At 29.5% G+C, this 23,165-nt stretch overlaps 1 protein-coding gene and 1 pseudogene across 1 annotated transcript; one reads left to right on the forward strand and one right to left on the reverse strand.

Annotated features, from left to right (window-relative positions):
• Positions 1–5,670: 5,670 nt before the first annotated feature.
• Positions 5,671–11,660, reverse strand: LOC149056799 (uncharacterized; annotated as a pseudogene).
• Positions 11,661–13,120: 1,460 nt separating this feature from the next.
• Positions 13,121–18,839, forward strand: LOC107172646 (zinc finger MYM-type protein 1-like). The gene is made up of 4 exons (XM_089223182.1): positions 13,121–13,132; positions 16,728–16,835; positions 17,087–18,448; positions 18,528–18,839. Exons 1-4 carry the CDS (start codon positions 13,121–13,123, stop codon positions 18,837–18,839), a joined length of 1,794 nt encoding a protein of 597 aa, XP_089079308.1.
• Positions 18,840–23,165: the final 4,326 nt, after the last annotated feature.

A 23,165-nucleotide genomic window follows, 5' to 3' on the forward strand; every position in this document is an offset into this window, starting at 1 on the left:
AAGTATAATGTAACTAGATTAAACTTAATATCGATATTACCGATAGTGTTTCGATTGTAAAATTTATATTTAATGAATATGTGAAGACAGAAAAGGGATCAGTTGGCGATAGTCGTGTGACTCGAATACCACAGATCACCAGTGTCAGAGCCAGGTGGTGATCGTGTGACTCGATCCCCACTGGATGTCAAAGTGTTTAATAAATGTGCTTATAATTAATTTATTCGTTTATTTGTTTACTTCGGTGATCGGCGTATACTACATACGTATACCGTAAACCTAAATTCAAATCATGCGTTTGCTTGACTTCCGTCGTTTGATCGCTGTAAAATTATACGGAATTAAATGTTTTGTAGATGGTCATATTAGGTCATCCATATAATATATTTCTTGGTAGATCGTGAATCATAAGCTACCTGTATTATGATTTATAAAATAATATGTTTATTATTTTCTTTCTAGAACCTCAAAATGTAGTATATGGTAAGTGAATATTGTGGTATTTTTTTTAAATTTTAATTCTGAAATTCAATTTATGTGATTTGTGTCTCATAACTTTTGTAAAGATTACCAACCTCAAATCTTTACTCACTTGATGTGTACTACTGTAGTTATGAATCCATTCAGTTAGGTTATTCACCTTATTAAAAATATTTTAACTCTGGATTCATGAACTATAAAAAAAACTATATTTGTTTTGGTTTCAAATAAATCAATTAACTTTATATTTTAAAAGCGTTTATATGTTATAATCAATCCGTATCTTAGATAAACGGTAGGTCAACTAATAATATCCCATAAATAAAAAATAATTATTTTTTATTTTTCGATATCATTATCGTATGTTTAATATATTAAATTTAAATTATATTTAAAATGTTTTTATAGCACGAGTTTAATTTTTCAACAATATTAAAAAAAAATTTAATTTAATTAATGTTTAGTGTATTTATCTATGATTTATTAAGGTTTTTAAATTTATTAAAAATATAATTTATAATATATAATAGTAGAGTATATAGTTTATTATAATACAATACAGCTTAATATCGGTATGATTAATTTTACAATCTAATATTCAACAATGTGAACAAATGTATATATTTTTTGTGACAATAGAGAGAACAAATAACGCTATTCGTACATTTATACTGAGCAGACATTGCAGAATATAAGTTACGGATCAGGCCGTTTTCCCAAGATTTTTCTTTAACGATCCCCAATTATCTAATTAATCCCAATTGCTACCAGAATCTGCTCCAAACGTTGCTAATTCGATCATTTATAATGATGGATAAAAAAACGGAAAAAAAGTTATAGTAAAACAATAGACTTTATACTCATAGACGGAGCATTATCTGGGATGCGGGTTAGTGGTGCGGTCATTTCTAACATGCCTGCAGTGATGATATTCATTGCGACCAAAAAATTGTTATTAACATTTGACATATAATATTATATGGTGATATTATAACAAATAAAAATAACTATGTAGTAATAATAATAATAATAACACAGTTAAGTAAACAACAAGTATTAAAGTCTATTGATATATTCTCCGACGATGCATATACCAGAATATTACGATACGATAAAGTTCACTATTGAAGCAAACCTTGTTATGTTTATGGGCATGTGCAGAAGATAATTCCACACATGTGCAACACACTCTATTTTTCCCGCCAGAATTACCATCATGCTCTGCCTATGAGTAAAACTAGTATCCACCTTTATAATTTTCAAGGTTAGGTTAGGTATGGCCCAACAACATAATTTGATATGTTGGATTAAATAATAGTGACTAATTAATACATGCTTATGGCGTATTAAATATTGAAGTAGCTAAATTAAGGATACTTAAAATAAATACAGTTAAATTCCATTGAAAAAAGTTACCTTTGCTATCTATGTTAAAAAACAAAACTGTCTAGCTTGTGGATGAAATGTAGAAGCATATTTTTTTTTCGATTTTTCTATTGTTTATTATTAGCATCTTATTTATACTTGAATATTAAGAAAGTGTACGCAGCTTATTAAAATAAGCTCTGTAGGATTCAAATAGATATGGAGATTTAATTAGAATATTTCATAAATGATGAATAAATTGTTAAATTTATTGAATAGATTAAATTCTAAATAGTTACTGATGTATATGATGTAGAATTGGAAATTGTCACAATTTTTATTATTACAGATCTAGGATATGAATACCTTAAGTTTATAAAAAGTATGTACCATTTGTAAAATAATAATCTGGTGTTAAAATGATGTTTTAATTTTTCTTATATAATACAATATATAATATATACACGATAATATATAAAGAAGTATGGGAGTGTAGTGGCCGGGCGGATTAAGGCGTCGGTTGCAATGCGCACCGTCGCCGATTCGAATCCCGGTCATGGGCGGCATCGTTTTCCAGACAGTTCACGCTGTCTGGAAAAAGAGGCTAACGTCCCCAATCCGGGCATTGCAGAAACCTACGGCTGCCCATTTGAAATTCTGCCAAAAACATTCACGAGTTCCAAACCAACAGTTCCACATTCTAATGACTCTTGCTTTCAAAGACTCAACCCCCCCCCCCTTAAAAAAAAAAAATTAAATAAAAAAGTAATAACAAATTTTGATAAGTTTAGTTCAAGTTATCAATAGAAAGCGTCAATCCAGTAAAAACTGTGCCGGGATGGGCCATACCTTGCAATTATTGAAATAAAAGTGTAATGTTTTAACATAAAAGAAAAAAAAAGAGAAAAATCTTCTCAGTTTTTACAGCTCAATTAAATGTATTAAATTTAACAGGTTACCCAGTGGGATATAATATACTGATTACCAAATCCAAAGTGTTATATGATATGCATAATATATTTTTTTCTTTTTTCAATTGTTTTTTCATAAAATAAATCTGTCTTGATAAAATGTGTTGACAGGATTTAACAAAATCAGGTCATAAAATATATTTTATAATTATTAATAATTACATTTTTTTAGATAATGCTGGTACGTATTATTTATTTATTTTATTTTGTGAAATGTATGTTGTTTGTTTTATGATTTTTATTCTTAAAAAATGTTACATTATAAGAAGTGTATCAGTAGGTATCCATTACAAGATCCAAGGAACTAACATTATTAACATCTAAGTGAGCATCGGGCTTCCATCAAACGCAACTAAAAACAAATTTTGCTGGAGTGGGTTGGACTAATAGTATAATTTGAAAAATATTTTAGTGTAATATACTATTAGATATTTCTTATATAGTTATATGGTTTAATAATTAATATTAAATATTAAACGTGTAGATGTAAGTGATCTGAATCATAAATACATTATTCCAAAGAATATAACAGAATAATAAAATAATTTTGAAAAATTCCAAAACCCTATTTAATCTGTGTCTTATTTTTTTAAATTTAATTCGAGTGCTTAAATGTCAGCGTAAATATTTGATTTTAAATAATTTATCTAATAATTAAACGACTATAAATGACTAACCTATAGGTTAGTTTTCTTTTTAATCGTATCGAATGATTCACATTTTTTTTTTAAAAGAATTTTCAAATTTTCCTAAGTCAATCTCTGACGGCTGTAGCATTAAGTGAACATCAGTTTGTTATTTTTCTTCTCAGCTTAACGGTACATTAAGGACCATTGATGCCTTCAATAGGTCTCTCCATCTCTCTATATTGTAAGTCGACTCATATGTCACATTCTGACTTTCAAATCCTTGGCAACTACATCGATCCACCGGGTCCTGGATGTTCTTAGGGGTCTTTTTTTGTCCATTTTCTCCACGAGTACTTATTTTATTAGTTGACCATCCGCTCTCCAAGTGTGTCCAAACAATTCTAGTCTTTTATTCCTGATAAAGCAATCGAATTTTGAGAGACGTCAGTCACCGTGTCGGATTCTCGATCAACGTAACCCACCTCAGTCACTTTTGAGAGCCGACCGTTCCCGGTTCCAACTCACGGCAGCAGTCCCTATTGACAGCTAGACTCTGCCTGTGATCGACCCCGTTCCCTCAACTGTTAATCTCTCGAACTATATTTTAACTTACTTTGTAAATGGGACGGTGCCTTTGGCCCGTTGTGGAATTACGCCGAACGCTACAGTTCACCTTCCGGCCTCCCTGTCGATCCTAGTGTACTCACCACACATTGTACTTAAATGAAAACGTCTACAGAGATAAACAAATGAAATGATTACCAGAAAGTCAATATTATCGTTTAAAAATACGATACAGGCTTAAGAGCAACTGTTTCAAAGTATAAACGAAAATGTATTACATTTTTAGAGGAGTTTACAATTTGAGCGAAGGGCATAATGTGTATATTTATACCTACAAAGTTTTCCGTTATGAAAATAATAGGTGGTGATACATACAATCTTAAGAAACCTAACATAGTTAACATTAATGTGTCAGAGTGAGGCAGTTCACGCTGTCTGGAAAAAGAGGCTAACGTCCCCAATCCGGGCATGGCAGAAACCTACGGCTGCCCATTTGAAATTCTGCCAAAAACTTTCACGAGTTCCAAACCAACAGTTCCACAGTCTAATGACTCTTGCTTTCAAAGACTGAACCCCCCCCCCCCTTAAAAAAAAAATTTAATAAAAAAGTACTAACAAATTTTGATAAGTTTAGTTCAAGTTATCAATAGAAAGCGTCAATCCAGTAAAAACTGTGCCGGGATGCATATTACCAAAGTGTACATGGTCTCGGCACTAGGTATAAAATAAAACAATTTCATTGGCCAGTTCAAAATATTTTTTTTTACCGCGCCTTTCGCCTCTGATATTTTGATAACAAAACTATTATCAATAATATATAATAATATAATATATAATATGATACATTTTACTTTTTTAGCGGCACTTGGTCATTTTACACAATAATAATAATTTATATTTGTGTAATAATATCTATAGTACTGAGTAGTAAAATTATACTAGGTACTTAGTGTTTTAGGAAGCAAATATTATTATTAACCTCTTATTTTGAAATTCTAGATCCTATAGAGTACCTACCAACTCTCAGTATGTGGTACACAAAAAAGTATTAATATTATACAACAATTAATATTTAATTCATCTTGGATTCATGCATAGTACATACTTACTAATAACACCTTTATTTAGTCCCATGATACACAGTGATATCCAACAAGTTATCCATGTATGAATTATAATGTAATTTACTATTTAATTTAATACATAATATGTAATAGTAATAATATAATAATGTAAGCTAAAGAACAGATCTTGGTTTTGTAAGACACCTAACCCACCTACCTACCTACCTAAATGATTATAATAATTAAATTATTTAAACTTAAAAGAGTGTTTAGTTATTGAGGGTTAAGAAAAAGGTTTTAGTACCTTGTTTCATGTATTATATTATAAAATTTGATAGGTAACCTTTTACTTTAATCCATTGTTCACAATATTATTATGAATTGTTAAAATTATATACATTAAATAATATAACCTTAATATTTAAACATAAATAAAAACACTGACCATCTGTATAAAGTAATAAAAAGTATTTTTTAAATGGTTTTTTTTTCATGTTAATAATACATAATTGCAAATTGCAATAAATTACATAATTGAACACATTGAATTTGTCATTTTTGCCACCTACTATGATAATCACAATTGCCGGTTTATTATTAATGGCTAGTTCCATGGGATTTAGCATTTGGTTGATTCATTTTAACATTCATTTGTAAACATCTCTGACGTTTATTTTTTTTAACTTTTTCATTTGATGGTGGCCGACCTACTGCTAGTCTCTTGCTTCCTCTGGTTACTTCCAGCCTTCGGCGGCTTATTGATGTTGGCTGAACATGTATTTTAGCTTTAGATACATGTCGAAGAGGTATCTGTTTTCCTTTGGTAGATAAAAATGTTTCCCAAGAAGTTCTTGTTTTAACATTAGTTAATTTTTTTAAATAGGTGTTCAGTGCATCAGTGGATGATCCAAACTTGTTGTGATGTTCTGTCATAAGATCAATAATTTCTTTGAATTTAGTTGCACTTGTTGGTGAATTAATTTTGTCTTCTGAATCCCTATTGTGTGAAATGTCATTAGTATTAATTGAAGGTGAATTTTTTTGTATGTTTTGGTATTCATTAGAATTTGATGTATTTTCATTTTCATTTAAATCATTACAAGGATGGTATTCTAAAGCCGCATAAAATGATATTGGTAGAGCATTTTCTCCAAAAGCCAAAATTGCCATAGAATGTCTACTTTCAGGTGTAACTGGTGGCATATTTGGTAACTTATGTCCATAAAAAAAATAAACAGCTCCCTGATGTTTACAGAAACTGCCCAAACGTCCTTGCTCACAAGTACAGCATCCTAAAGATACATTTACTTCATACATTTCACCTGTTTTTTCACTAGGTACATAAAATATATTATTGTCTAAGCTTTTAATATTTTCAACTGCTAAGTATCCAATTTTTCTTTTTATTGTATTTAAAAACAAGCGTGCTACATTACATCGGCCATTACAAAATTTTCGTATGCGTCGGATATAATACTGCTCCATCACAGTGCATGTGAAATCAATCAAGGAAATTACATTATATGCCTTATTTCGAGACAAAACTATATCCTTATAAATTCTAACACATACCTCACTAAAATTATTAGTTTGATGTCCATGGGTTTCATAATATCTAAAAGAAAGACACCATATTTCTTTACGGCTCCAATAAGAATTAAGATAGTTAACCCAATTAGGATATTTCAAAACATACTCATTGCTAATATCAATTGCAATCAAATAAGCACTCATTGCCATTTCAGCTGTTGGTGCTGTCAAAATTTTGCTGAAATAATTGTATAAAATTGGACGATCACTTTTATCAATATTATTTTCGCTATTCCACAACCATCTCCATATTGATTGCGAAACATGAAAACGACATAGCAATTGTTTAGATTGAGGCCATACTACTTTTAATGCCTCCCTTTCTGCCTTACTATCATCAGTGATGAATATTTTTGGAAATTGTTGACCACCAAATCCATTAATACCAAAACATTTTTGAGCCAATTTAAATCCATTTTCATAATCAATAAATGACTGACCCTTTGTAATTATAACTGCCAACGGAACAGCTCCAACAGCACAAGGTGTAAGCATAAATGTTATTGAATGATTATGGGAATCACACGATGCTGTACTATCGACAAATACAATGTCTTTAGAATAGGCTAAAGTATGTGCACGTTGCATTAAAGGGGTGAAAATTACAACTGAAAATGGATCTTCATTAATGATTACTTTAATCCCATTATTTTCATAAGAAGACATTTTTGATTTGAGTTTCTAAAAACAAAATATATTAATTTCATAAATATTCTGATTAATCTTAATAGTTTATACTTATTAGTTATTTCATTTAATAACAGTACCTACAACCTTCTTCCTACATGCTAACACTTGTCGTATACGCTGATTACTCGAACGTACACCAATAAACGAACAAATTAATTATAAGTACTTTTATTGAACACTTTGACGTCCAGTGGCGATCGAGTCACACGATCACCACCTGGCTCTGACACTGGTGGTCAGTAGTAATCGAGTCACACGACTCCCGCCAACTGACCCCGTTTCGTGGTTATTACGTCCTTAAATATAATTTTACAAATTGCTGCCTCAGCTCATTTGCTTCGTTGGTCTATTATTATGAATACAGAATATGAACAATTTAACTATTTAGCATAAAGTAATATTGGTACATACAACACTCCCTTATGTTATTAAAAAAATATGTCCTCATATTTTAATTTTTTTTTGTACAATGTAATGTGTTAAAAAATTTTTACAAAAAATTAGAATTTAAATTAGAAAAATTACAATTTAATTTACAATAGAAATAAAAGTATAAAACCCAAGTCAACAATCAGGTAAAGTAAATATATGACAACATAATTAGTAATTACAAATGATAAAAAAAATATATATGTACCTGTATAAATTTTCAATAGAAGTTAAATTTCACATTATTCTTGTATACAAATAATAAAATGTTGTTAAAGATATAAAATAAAGGTATCATTTAAGAGTATATGACATGATAATACCTTCCTACTTATAAATATATAATTATAGCAATTTGCTTACACGCCAAAATTTAACAATTTGTTGAACTATTTCATATTGAAATGAGAAATATGTTGCAATAAGTCAATAACCGAAAGGTATGATAATAACATTTTTTGTTCTTTTTAAAATTACGAAAGTATAAACATCAATCATAAAACAATTAACACAGGAAAGGAAAAAAAACAATGTAGCATTAGAGAAAAATGAATAATATGCAGTTTTGATTAATAGATATTAGGTCTAAAAAGTATTACTTAGCTATAATAATCTTACAATATTGATTATTACGTATGTACTATTGTGTAATTATTTATGATATAGGTATGTTAAAAGTTCCATTAGATAAAATATTTTGGTCAATTGATGAGCTAAATATAATTTATACATTTCTAAAAATCTAATAATTTTTATAGACAAAAAAAAACATAGTTAATACATCATTGAATTAAAGATAAAAAGGTATATTATGCATTAAAAAGATAAAATATATCAATATAAGATATTATTTTTATTCACACCTTTTTTTTTTATTCATAATAATATATTTAAAACAATTTTTGAGTAATATTTGTTATTATTTGTTAAATGAATATAATAAGACCTTATATTCATATTCATTATGTACTTATATTATACGTGTATATGTAACTTAAAATATTAATTTAAATAACACGTACCTATAACTGTTTTGTACCTATAGGTAGTTACTAGTTAATAAATAGTATGTAATTTGAAAATTTTTCCTATAATAAGCAGTATAATTAATATTCTATTTAAATTTAAAAATTCAAAATTCAATGTAATATTTTAGATTACTTTTTTTTTCTTTTATTTTTTTTTACCATGATAAAAATAAAAAATAATAAAATTAAATACGAACCTTTAAAGTTATGTCATTCACACATGTGAACATTAATGTTGTATTTCTTCGTAACGTAGGTACCTAATCTCAAAAATGCACAATAATGCTGTATGAATGCACACACACGCTAAGTCAAAATATCGCGTAAATATATAATATGTACATATCAAGTCAAAATATCGAATTTACACTTTGCACAAAAATTCGTATTCGCGAAAATTGTGCTAAGGGAAATACCAAAATAAATACATGTAATAAAAAAAAATAAAAAAAATACTTGAGGTAAGTACCAAAACATAAATATATGCACAATAAATGTTGAGTCAAAAATATCGTCTAGGTATATATAACACACAAGCTGTGGAAAGGTTGAGGTACCAAATCACGCATAAATTCATGTAAATTCAAAAATCCGTGTACACACACATAGGTACACAAATCTTGAATCAAAAATAACGTGTATATAATACACACATACAAGCAGTGCCAAGGTTGAGGTACCAAATCACGAAAAAAATTCTCAAAAAAAAATCGTGTATACACATATACACAAACACACACACAAATGGTCGTAGAGTAACACGTAAATCTTGAATCAAAAATAACGTGTATATATCACACACACACACACACACACAGGTCGTAGAATCACGAGCCACGAGTTGGGCGCCACTTTGTCGTATACGCTGATTACTCGAACGTACACCAATAAACGAACAAATTAATTATAAGTACTTTTATTGAACACTTTGACGTCCAGTGGCGATCGAGTCACACGATCACTACCTGGCTCTGACACTGGTGGTCAGTGGTAATCGAGTCACACGACTCCCGCCAACTGACCCCGTTTCGTGGTTATTACGTCCTTAAATATAATTTTACAAATTGCTGCCTCAGCTCATTTGCTTCGTTGGCCTATTATTATGAATACAGAATATGAACAATTTAACTATTTAGCATAAAGTAATATTGGTACATACAACACACTGACAATTATAAAAGAATTGAGTACAAGGAGGGATAAAATTCCCATCTTATTAATATATATTTTCATGATGAGAAAAATATATATAATATATGTATGGTTATTTATTAAGTAACTTGACACTCTTTGAGTACTGAGTATTGTATGTTTACATTTAATTAAATTTCACTTATAACATATTAGACTAAAAATAACATTTTTAAATACAATTTCAAAATATGCGCTTATTGTTACTATTATATGTAATCATACAAATATTTAACAATTAGAAAAATACCATAGGTAATAGGTATCTGTATTCTGTAAGAGTGCAATTAAGTTTTGACTTCCTAGTTCAACTAATATCTAATAATTATTAATTATTATTTACCTCTACAACACCTATGCCAATTCTTGTGCCTAAATTGTTTTGTCTCCATGTATCGTGCCAATGCTGGACAGTTCTATACTTAGGGTTTAATGATGCGTTAGCTATTGCAATTTCATTACCCTCAAGTTCCAATTTGCTTTCATGGTACATAATAGCTTCTGTAATACCTATAAAAACATATAAATATTCAAATTTATAATATGTTTGTAATAATAGGTAGATATTCAATCCAAATAAATAAACAAATAATAAAATGAAAAATTACCATATCCATCACTGAAATAACATTCAAATAATTGTCTTGTGTCTTCAGAACTTCTGAGATTGCCTAACGCTTCTGCTGTATTTATGGTGTGGGAATGTTGGAAAAATATATGAATTTCTGCCACTAATCCTTCCTAAACAAATGAATAATGCATAACATAATACACTGTGCTAATATTTAAAGTTGGCATTATAGAGTATACAATATATAATAATGAAATGTTTTAAAAAAAAATAGAAATAAGTATACCTTATTTAGGTACCTACTCAAAAGTAAAGTAATATAATAAAAGAAACATTTGGTTGAAATTATTTTTACAAACATTTCATTTTTAGATATTTTAATGAAAAAATTTAGACACTTTAGGTACACCAGTTTAAAATTGATAGTAAGGTTATATAATAAATATCCAATGATGTAAGTATGTATTACATAATATACAATGTATTTGAGAGTAGAACAAATAATTAATCAACAGGCACGTAATGCACTAAGTAACTTTAATATGCTATTGTACATATTTTTAAACTGTGTAATAATATCACAATCTATATTCTTACCTTAACATATTTATCCTTCTTGATAGTATCAGTAGTTGTTTTTTTAACTTTAATACTTACTTTAGCAGGACAACTCATATTTTTAGATTTTTTTAGATTTTTGTCTTTATCAACTTTTTTGAAACTGCTGTGATGGCATACATAATCCTTTCTGAAATACAAATTTACAATACTTTTAAGTATTATATTATATACATATATGTATATTATATATTTATTATTTATATATACATTGCACATTTACACCCTCCATTATTAATTCTTTAAAATGTACTTACCTGCATACAAAACGTTCACTAATTTTATTGGAATTTCTTACGATCCAATTTGTACAAGTCAGCGGATGAAAATTCATTTAGCCATTTGTCACATTGTTCAAAATTTAGTATATTTGAACGAAGTGTATAGTTATTTCCACTAGAAATATCCAAAATTTTGTTAACAAACGACGTTGGTAAATTTGACAAATTTAAACAGGAAGACGTTTCCATAATAAAAATTCTAATAATTTAATCTTATATAATAATTGTATCATAATATTATAATATCTAAAATCCAAATCTATATTATAGGTAGTATAGTAGTATAATATAATATATCATAAATTATGGAAAGATAATGTTTCCATTATCTATGTAACATATTCTTTTCTATTTTTAGATTTGATGTTTTAGTAGTTGATACTGGAATTAAATAATTAATACTTGATACTTAATCACAGAATATATGAAATCATAATTGACAATCATAACTGATAATAATTTTGTTATAATTTTGTAATCATATATTCACAATAAGAAGCAAACATTGTTCTTAACCGATCATAAATCACTAGACATTCTTTTAAGTTTAAATAATTTAATTATTAATCATTTAGGTAGGTAGGTAGGTAGGTAGGTTAGGTGTTTTACAAAGTCAAGATCTGTTCTTTCGTTAGGGTTAGGTTAGGTTAGGTTTCGTTACATTATTATATTAATTTAATAATTTATATATTATTACTTATACTTGATAAATGATAATATTAATTATGGATAACATTTTGACTATCAATTCATTATTAATTCATAATAAGAAGCAAACAGTGAACATTTAAAGTTCATAGTACACAAACATTTAAAAAATACTTTTTATTACTTTATACAGATGGTCAGTGTTTTTATTTATGTTTAAATATTAAGGTTATATTATTTAATGTATATAATTTTAACAATTCATAATAATATTGTGAACAATGGATTAAAGTAAAAGGTTACCTATCAAATTTTATAATATAATACATGAAACAAGGTACTAAAACCTTTTTCTTAACCCTCAATAACTAAACACTCTTTTAAGTTTAAATAATTTAATTATTATAATCATTTAGGTAGGTAGGTAGGTGGGTTAGGTGTCTTACAAAACCAAGATCTGTTCTTTAGCTTACATTATTATATTATTACTATTACATATTATGTATTAAATTAAATAGTAAATTACATTATAATTCATACATGGATAACTTGTTGGATATCACTGTGTATCATGGGACTAAATAAAGGTGTTATTAGTAAGTATGTACTATGCATGAATCCAAGATGAATTAAATATTAATTGTTGTATAATATTAATACTTTTTTGTGTACCACATACTGAGAGTTGGTAGGTACTCTATAGGATCTAGAATTTCAAAATAAGAGGTTAATAATAATATTTGCTTCCTAAAACACTAAGTACCTAGTATAATTTTACTACTCAGTACTATAGATATTATTACACAAATATAAATTATTATTATTGTGTAAAATGACCAAGTGCAGCTAAAAAAGTAAAATGTATCATATTATATATTATATTATTATATATTATTGATAATAGTTTTGTTATCAAAATATCAGAGGCGAAAGGCGCGGTAAAAAAAAATATTTTGAACTGGCCAATGAAATTGTTTTATTTTATACCTAGTGCCGAGACCATGTACACTTTGGTAATATGCTGCCGGGATGGGCCATACCTTGCAATTATTGAAATAAAAGTGTAATGTTTTAACATAAAAGAAAAAAATTGAGAAAAATCTTCTCAGTTTTTACAGCTCAATTAAATGTATTAAATTTAACATGTTACCCAGTGGGATATAATATACTGATTACCAAATCCAAAGTGTTATATGATATGCATAATATATTTTTTTCTTTTTTCAATTGTTTTTTCATAAAATAAATCTGTCTTGATAAAATGTGTTGACAGGATTTAACAAAATCAGGTCATAAAATATATTTTATAATTATTAATAATTACATTTTTTTAGATAATGCTGGTACGTATTATTTATTTATTTTATTTTGTGAAATGTATGTTGTTTGTTTTATGATTTTTATTCTTAAAAAATGTTACATTATAAGAAGTGTATAAGTAGGTATCCATTACAAGATCCAAGGAACTAACATTATTAACATCTAAGTGAGCATCGGGCTTCCATCAAACGCAACTAAAAACAAATTTTGCTGGAGTGGGTTGGACTAATAGTATAATTTGAAAAATATTTTAGTGTAATATACTATTAGATATTTCTTATATAGTTATATGGTTTAATAATTAATATTAAATATTAAACGTGTAGATGTAAGTGATCTGAATCATAAATACATTATTCCAAAGAATATAACAGAATAATAAAATAATTTTGAAAAATTCCAAAACCCTATTTAATCTGTGTCTTATTTTTTTAAATTTAATTCGAGTGCTTAAATGTCAGCGTAAATATTTGATTTTAAATAATTTATCTAATAATTAAACGACTATAAATGACTAACCTATAGGTTAGTTTTCTTTTTAATCGTATCGAATGATTCACATTTTTTTTTTAAAAGAATTTTCAAATTTTCCTAAGTCGATCTCTGACGGCTGTAGTATTAAGTGAACATCAGTTTGTTATTTTTCTTCTCAGCTTAACGGTACATTAAGGACCATTGATGCCTTCAATAGGTCTCTCCATCTCTCTATATTGTAAGTCGACTCATATGTCACATTCTGACTTTCAAATCCTTGGCAACTACATCGATCCACCGGGTCCTGGATCTTCTTAAGGATCTTTTTTTGTCCATTTTCTCCACGAGTACTTATTTTATTAGTTGACCATCCGCTCTCCAAGTGTGTCCAAACAATTCTAGTCTTTTATTTCTGATGAAGCAATCGAATTTTGAGAGACGTCAGTCACCGTGTCGGATTCTCGATCAACGTAACCCACCTCAGTCGCTTTTGAGAGCCGACCGTTCCCGGTTCCGACTCACGGCAGCAGTCCCTATTGACAGCTAGACTCTGCCTGTGATCGACCCCGTTCCCTCAACTGTTAATCTCTCGAACTATATTTTAACTTACTTTGTAAATAGGACGGTGCCTTTGGCCCGTTGTGGAATTACGCCGAACGCTACAGTTCACCTTCCGGCCTGCCTATCGGTCCTAGTGTACTCACCACACATTGTACTTAAATGAAAACGTCTACAGAGATAAACAAATGAAATGATTACCAGAAAGTCAATATTATCGTTTCAAAATACGATACAGGCTTAAGAGCAACTGTTTCAAAGTATAAACGAAAATGTATTACATTTTTAGAGGAGTTTACAATTTGAGCGAAGGGCATAATGTGTATATTTATACCTACAAAGTTTTCCGTTATGAAAATAATAGGTGGTGATACATACAATCTTAAGAAACCTAACATAGTTAACATTAATGTGTCAGAGTGAATATTCTCGAGTCCAGAAATGTGTAGTTATACCTAAATATTGCAAGTGGCAGGAGTACACAAGGATTAAATGATAGGTACTTCTTTACAGTGGGTACGATTAAAAAACCACCAAGATTGGCATCATGGTCAGCCATGGGGGTGTTCATGTTTTATATAAATTATGAAAATATTTCCAATGAACGTATTATGACTATTTTCAAAATATATTATGAGAATTAATTACTAAACCTGTTATAATACCTAAATATAAAATTCCGTCAAAATAAATAAAAATAAAAATACATTATATTGACAATCATTTTAATGATTTCATTTATCGTGCCCACGGCCCTTACAATAAGTAATTAAGTTACATTTTAAATTACTGTTCAGTAATAGTATTTAATTTCTATAATAGAATATGAATACAATTTAAGTTATATTATTTAATGTCAGTCGTCAGTGTAAAATTAAATTTTTAATAATTTCTTTATCCTTTAAACTGCCTAACATGTCTTATATCAATTTTCGTCATACTCATACCACACCTCACGGTCCTCGGGCCAAATTTTCCATCTATTCCCAGGGGCGCCGGAACAATGGGGGCAGTGGGGGCAATTGCCCCCACAAGATAAATACTGTGGGGGCAAGGCCCCCACGACTTCATGGCCTAATTATATTTACATTTAGCCTACAGTAGTACAATACCTAAATATTATTCTATAATTTTGTTCAGCAAGTAATATATTATATCTATTAGTAATTTAAAATACTAAGAATACACATTGCACCGAGCACAGATAGGAAAAAAAAATCCAAGAAATGCTGCTATGGCATGCGCGTCGCACTTCTATAATTATATTGTAAAACTAATGTAAACATGTTCAATCACATGCAATTCTTATCGCCGCAGTCTCAGCGACAATAATCGCGTTGCGTGTGTGAGAGAAGTTCTATAACATTGGAAAAACAGACGTGATAAAAATCGCCAGTTTTGACTCTGTTGCGTCGCGCCGTATTATTATAAATTTTTATTTGTGTAATTTTGTTCATTACTTCTGCAAGAGACTAGAATAATTGTGAAAAAAAAGTAAGATTTATTTTCAAATTTCAAATATACGTGTCATAATAATTATTAGGTAAATAACTACATTTTATTTGCTATTACATTTTTAGACTCATTTGATTAGGATGAAGCGTCATCGAGTCTCTACAAGTACAATAACACATTTTTTTTAAAAATGTTCAAAAACAGTTGAAGAAAATGGTATGCAATTATTATTTATTTTTATTTAACACATTCGAGACGGACCGTCAAAATCTAAAAGTTACGTTTGAGACGAGTCACGCGTCTCGCGCGTTATGTCTACTATTGAATTCTAAAAATCGATATAAAATTGCTCCACGTGGAGCATTACTGGAAATTGATTCGTAGCGCCTATTGGCTGTTAATAATACATGAATTTATTTGAATTTGAATTAATAATTTGTTATTTTCTTGGACATTCTCGTATCGGCTTGATGGAGTTTGCTTCTATAGACGACAGTAATAATAATTTTATTTATATGATAGTATGTACATTGTACATTATGTTTTTATTATTATCTAGTGTATACATACACTACATTAATTTTACCATTACGATATTATACAGAGCGTGCCAAGTAAACGATTTACGCATTATATTTTAGTAAGGATTATGATTTTTTTTATAAATTTGTTTTTATATTTAAGTTTTTTAGTAATAACTAAATTAAATCGTCTCGAATGTGTTAATGTGTTATATGTGTTAATATAATGTTAATGTAAATGTTTATATGTGTTAATGTGTTATATTGTATTAATATTTAGTATATAACAACTTTAGATTGTGATGAAGAAATTAACGTAGACGACCCTGGTATAAACAAACAATCACAAGCATTAGAAATCATCCCCATTAATGCATCTACACTACCCGTAACAGAAATAAAAACCTCTAAAGATAATATTTATTTAACAATTTATTCCCAAAAACGATTTTGTATTCCCTAAAACAAATGGAAGATCATGTCAGTTGAAATGGTTTAATTCGTTTAGTTGGCTACATTATGTGAAAGAAAAAAAAATGTTGTTTTATGTTATCCGTGTACTTTGGCCAGTCAAACTAAAATAACAAAAATAAAAATTCATGGGCAAGAATTGTTGATACTGGGTTTCAAAATTGGAAGAAGGGCACTGAGCGGTTTTCTATACACGAAAAAAGTGAAAACCATAGAGCATCAATAGAATATTTAAATTTTCGTAACAACTCTCGTCCTGTTATATCTTTAATTACTGAACAGTCTTTAAATGAACAAAAAGAAGCTCGTACAGTATTTAAAATTGTTATTAGCTCTATTCGTTACTTAGCTCGTAGTGGTCAAGCTATTCGTGGTGGTACATGGGACTCTGGAAACTTAATTTATTTATTACAAGAGCGTTCACTTGAAAATCCTGCACTAAAAATTTGGCTTGAAAAACGAAACAATTGGTTAAGTGGGGATATTCAAAACGAGTTACTTGAAACTATGGCGCATTTTGTTTTACGGAAGATTAAAAATTCAGTTCTAAAAAGTCCATTTATGGCCATAATGGCTGATGGCACTACAGATATTTCTGGTCAAGAACAGTTTAGCATTTGTTTTCGTTTCTTAAATACAATTTCTTTAAATATAAACGAAATTTTTGTGGGTATGTATAATCCTCCAAGTGGAAATGCTGAAACATTATTTTCTTGCATCACTGATTTATTGACACGTATATGTCTTAGTTTTGAAAATGTTAGAGGACTTTGTTTTGACGGAGCGGCAACTATGTCTGGTCATAGAAGTGGAGTACAAAAGCGAATTTCTGATGTACAACCTAAATCTATATTTATTCATTGTTCAAATCATTCATTGGACTTAGCATTGAGTGATACTATTAAAACTGTAGATTTTGCTAATGATGCTCTAAATTTAATCAGATTTGTAAGCAATACAATCTTAGATTCATCAAAACGCAAAAACATATTTTCTGGTATTGTTCTTTCGACTTACTTAGATGAAGAAAATGACTATAAAACTGAAAATATACCAGGCATTATTCCTTTTTGTCCTACAAGATGGACAGTCCGAGTAAAAGCAGTTAATAGATTTATAGAAAATTATGAAAGAGTTCTTTTAACAGTACAAGAAATTTTAAAAGATTCAAATTCAATTAGTAAAGATAGACGTGCAGCTCTCCGCGGATATGAGACGAAACTTTGGAAGTTTGAAACTGTTTTTGCTCTGGAATCTTTGTCTTTAATTTTAGGTCCATGTGAGCAGTTGGCTAAAGCTCTGCAAAATATATCATACACTGCTATTGGAGCCAAACATTCATCAGAATTGTTAATAAAAACTCTTACATCGTTACGTAATGATGATGTTTTCAATGATACTTGGAATAAAACCAAACAATTAGCCGTACATCTTAACCTTACAATGCCGAAAAATCCTAGAGTTTGTAAGCCCCCTGCCAAGCTTGAATATTCAACTACACGCACACCTCCAGCCAACATCGACAAAAAAGTTGCTTTTAAAAAAAAAAAAAAAATTTTTTGCTTTAATTGATTGTTTGTTGAACGAATTAAATGAAAGATTCACTCAGTCTGGGTTAGACAAAGTAGTATCAATGGAAACTATTTTGATGCGTTCAATCAATAGAGATAAAATTGAAATAAGTGAAATAAAAAAACTTCTCGGTATTCACGTAACTGATTTTAATGTAGATCAATTAGCTGCTCAATTAATAATGCTTCCTAATATTTTAAATTCTGATAATCCCTCAGCAACAATAAAAGATATTGTTGAAATATTTAAAATGTTGCCAGAAACTTCTCGTCAATTGATGAACCAAGTTGAACGGCTTATTATACTGTTATACACAATACCTGCAGCATTAGCCACACCAGAAAGGTAATTTAGTGGGCTCAGGCGTTTAAAAACCTATACACGTTCAACTATGAGTCAAAAGCGGTTGACTCATTTGTTACTACTACACTTAAACCAAACTATTTTGTATGAGATTTCCTTGGATGATATCCTAAAAGAGTTCATTAGCCGTACAGCAGAGAGAAAAAGTGTATCTGGTAAAATGTAAATTATTCATTAAAATTTGAACTGTATATTATATTTATTAATATTGTATAATAAAATATAGTTATGGGATTTTTGATTAAAGATTGTACAACAAAAAAACTGTGTATGTGAAAAAGTTAATTATAACTGTAATTTGTATTGTTAATAAATTTTTATACCTACATGATTTGAATTTGTTTAATAAATATTTGTAAGAAAAAAATTTAATTATACCTTTTTTCCCAGCATAGGTGCTGTAAAAATTGGGGAGGGGTGGAGAGTAAGCACCAAAAATTAAACACCACTATTTTTGCTCCTATGCCCTCTAGAATAAAGCTTGAAATATTTTGCCCCCACAGCAAAAAAATCGTTCCAAAGCCCCTGTCTATTCCTATTAGGCTATGTTTTATAATAAACCAGCCTAATGTCCCGTGTAAAGAATAATAAACAAGTATTTTTGGTGTTACCGTATGGCTACGGTTGCGTTGACCAGGCTTAGGCAAGCGAGCCAGCGCAGTGATTACTGCAAATGTTGACTAGTAGGAAAATTTAGTCCTAGACAGAGTTGCCAACCAGTGGCTTAGCCAGGGGGTTTTGGGTGTTATAACCCTCCCCTTCATCCGTATTTATATAAAAAATATAATGTTTATAATATAGGAATAGGTACAATCATTTGGTCGTGGTAAAATGTATTCTGTTATGCCGTATTCACACACCACTACGGTTTAAAATAAACTTTATCTTAAATAGTGCATACAGTGTCGTATTACTGCACTCGTGCAGATAATATTTACACTACGCCATCATATTGTTTAATTTACGTTATCGACTGCACTGATGATAATAATCATTATCATATTTAAAAACTAAACGTATATTTTAATTTATTTAAACAATTTATGAGTACATTTCAGGAAGTGTGAAAACATCCACAAGTTAAATTTTATTACAAACCCCCCCCCCCCCCCCCCAAAAAAAATCTTGGCTACGCAACTGTTGCCAACTATCCAGTTAAAAAAAATCGGGACTGTTTTCCAACATAAGAACATTTTTTTCAGGTTTTAATATATTATAAAGGCAATCATTTCTGGCATAACATATTATAATATAAGATATAAGTGCATAATAATATAATATTTTAGACGGAATTTTTAATAATAAAAAAAGTATTATAAATTTTAAATTATTCATTTTTCTATTGTATTTTTTCTGGATCTCCATGGCATTCAAAAAAGCTGCATCATCATACACTAAGTTCACAAAATCAGTACAGGAACTATTTGTGGAAGGCAATAAATTTAGTATTATCATTAATTCGTTTTTTATTAAGCCCATTAAACAACGATTTCTAACATTTGTCTATTTTAGTTTCATCATCGAAAAAACCCTCTCTACATGAGAATTAGATGATAGAATACTTATTCCTAGTCTGATCAATTTCCCGGAAATTTGATTTTCCCCCGGGTGTGGCTGGGGTAACGTTACAAGAGGGCATTATATAAAATAATATAAGTAATAAAATACATACCTACCTAAAAGCCTTTCTAATATTTTAATATTTTTAGAGTGGGCAACGATTGGGTTTAAGGAAGGCAATGCTCCCTCTGCCGGCTGTTGGTGACACTAAAAGTAACCCCTCTTTACCACGACCCACTACTGCTACCCTACCAGTCTGCAATTTTTTTCCGTTTATTCGGACTTTTTTTTGGACATTTTTTTCCTCGGACTTTTTTAATATCTAGATATTAGGAAAAAAAGTCCCAAAAAAAATTATTTAAAAATAATATTATTTATTAAATTAGTATACATAATTATTAATAATTATACATTAACTATCATCATAATTTTAAAAATACTTATATATTAAATTGACATAATTATATAAATTTAATTACATTGCTTGTGTTCGCGCCGGGAACGTATCAATAATAGTCCGTGCGCCCGGTCACTATGTTACTTCGTACGCTACACACCGACCGACCTATGTATATTAATATTATGTGTATGTATAACACTCAACAGAAGGTGGACAGGGTCACCGAGCAAATCCTGTGAGTGCTAGTGTGAAGGTGGTGTGTGTAGGTGTGTATGTATGTGTGTGGATACTTAGACTAATAATAAAATGGTAACACGATTGTTGGTAAAAATCAGTTGCTGTATTGTACACAAATTTCATAATTCATAAATAATATAAAAAATCACAGCAACCAAAGGTTATAAAATTATAGTAATATGGCCCTCTTGGCCCAACAGAATAATATGAAATCTACGGCCCTACTGGCCCAACATATAAAAATATAATAAATATAAAGGTTGCGGGCCTTCTGGCCCGGCCGAATATAATATATATAAAAATAATATAGTTAGCTATCTGAGCAGTAATTCGTGTAATACGACCTACTGGCTCAATAGTATAAATTTATAATGCGATAATAACTTATAAGTGGCCCTCCTGGTCCAACAAAGTATAATAAGTGCTGCTACATGAGCTGGTACAATTTATAAATATAATAATTATATGGCCTTTATGGCACGATAGTAATTTAGGTATAAAACAAAAAATATAATACCAATAATAATAAAATACTCACAGATCTGACGGTACTCGGCTGGCCAGCTGCTACCTATCCTAGTTGGAGCAATGATAATAACACACACTATATCGATAGTAATAATAATAATAATAATAATAATAATAATAATAAAATAATATGCATTGGCGATATGCGCCTTACAACAAATAAATAAGTAAAACAAAAAAAAGAGGGTGGTGATTAGCGCCGCACAAAATAATATAAATTTGACGATTTGCACCCGTACTCAAATACAACAAATAAGTGGCGATTCGCGCCCACAATAAATATTAATAATTGTGGCAATATGTGCCTACAAAATCTTAAAATTATTATAATATTAATTATACGACACCGCTATGCATCGGTTGTGCGAGAGATACGACTCGTTTGGTTGGGCGGCCGTGCTAACTAATACCGTTCCAGCGAGACGGCGGCAATCGATATCGGTTCGCGGATAATCTGCATAATATTATATAAGTATTTAATTCACAATACACAGCTGATACAATTAAACAAAAATAAAACAATAAAACAAAGATATTAAAATGTGTGTGTGTGAGTGTGCGACGGTGTGGACGGACTTTATGACGCTACCGCCATCGCGAATAGCTTGAGAAAAATTATCAAAAAAATATTTATTATTATTACTAGCTGAACTCTTGCACTTCGTAGTCGTTAAAAATCCTATCTTATATTTCTCAAACTGTGTGTTAAATTCCTTACCTGTTATTATGCAAGCAATACATTTTTATACATATAGATACATAACAGTTAAATGTTAAAATATACTAAGTAATAATTTTACAACGATATTCAATTTAGTTTACCATTATGTAATTTTATTCGATTTATCGAGAAAAGTCTGGCAATTCGATTATTCAATTGAATGGAATTTATTAAGGTGCATTTGGAAACACAATATTTTTTGTTCTACATGGTGTGTACACGTATACATTTTTCTGACACGTAAGTTAATAAATAAAATTTAAAAAAAAATTTCATCGTAAATCTTAAAATTTCAGTTTGAGCACTTAGAGCACCTTCCGTATTTGGCATTTGTAGTAACGATCCAGCATGGTGATGAATTTTAACTTGCACTTTGAATGTTAACATGTAATTGTCGCACACTATATTCGTAGCCCCGAATGATGTCATTTGGAAACATGAATTGTATTTGTGGATGTTTGCTAAGAAATGTTTCGATTTGCTCGTGCCGCCTGATAGCAACGTTGATAATGGCTCGGGTGGTTGATGTAATTCTGGTAATTTTACATTTCCACCAGCACAGCATATACCTGGTACCTCATTCTTAAATTTGAATGATCTACAATATATGCATAATTGATCCATTTTCCAATAATTACATTTGGATTAATGCTGTAATTATAAATAACATTGTAATGGAATGCATTGAGATTCAAATCTGTGTGAGTGATTCGTCCGTATTGAGCATGAAGTTGTCTGTCGGTTTCCAATTTTACATCTCGTTGATAAGTTGTTTCAGATGAACGGAATCGAGCTTGAAGTTCTCTGGCGGATTCCAATATTACATGTCTTTGCCCGATTGCTTCTGAAGCTCGTGTTGCCATTTT

This window comes from Diuraphis noxia, unplaced genomic scaffold (assembly GCF_037042655.1).
Source record: "Diuraphis noxia isolate RWA-SAM2 unplaced genomic scaffold, SU_Dnox_SAM2 contig0003, whole genome shotgun sequence".
Lineage (NCBI taxonomy): Eukaryota > Metazoa > Arthropoda > Insecta > Hemiptera > Aphididae > Diuraphis > Diuraphis noxia.

What these genes read in the sequence shown, in the direction of transcription:
- LOC107172646 (XM_089223182.1), top strand. An exon ending in TTAATGCATCTACACTACCC is followed by an intron (nt 16,836 to 17,086) that starts GTAACAGAAATA and finishes CAAAATTGGAAG; the next exon opens with AAGGGCACTGAGCGGTTTTC. An exon ending in CAGCCAACATCGACAAAAAA is followed by an intron (nt 18,449 to 18,527) that starts GTTGCTTTTAAA and finishes AGATTCACTCAG; the next exon opens with TCTGGGTTAGACAAAGTAGT.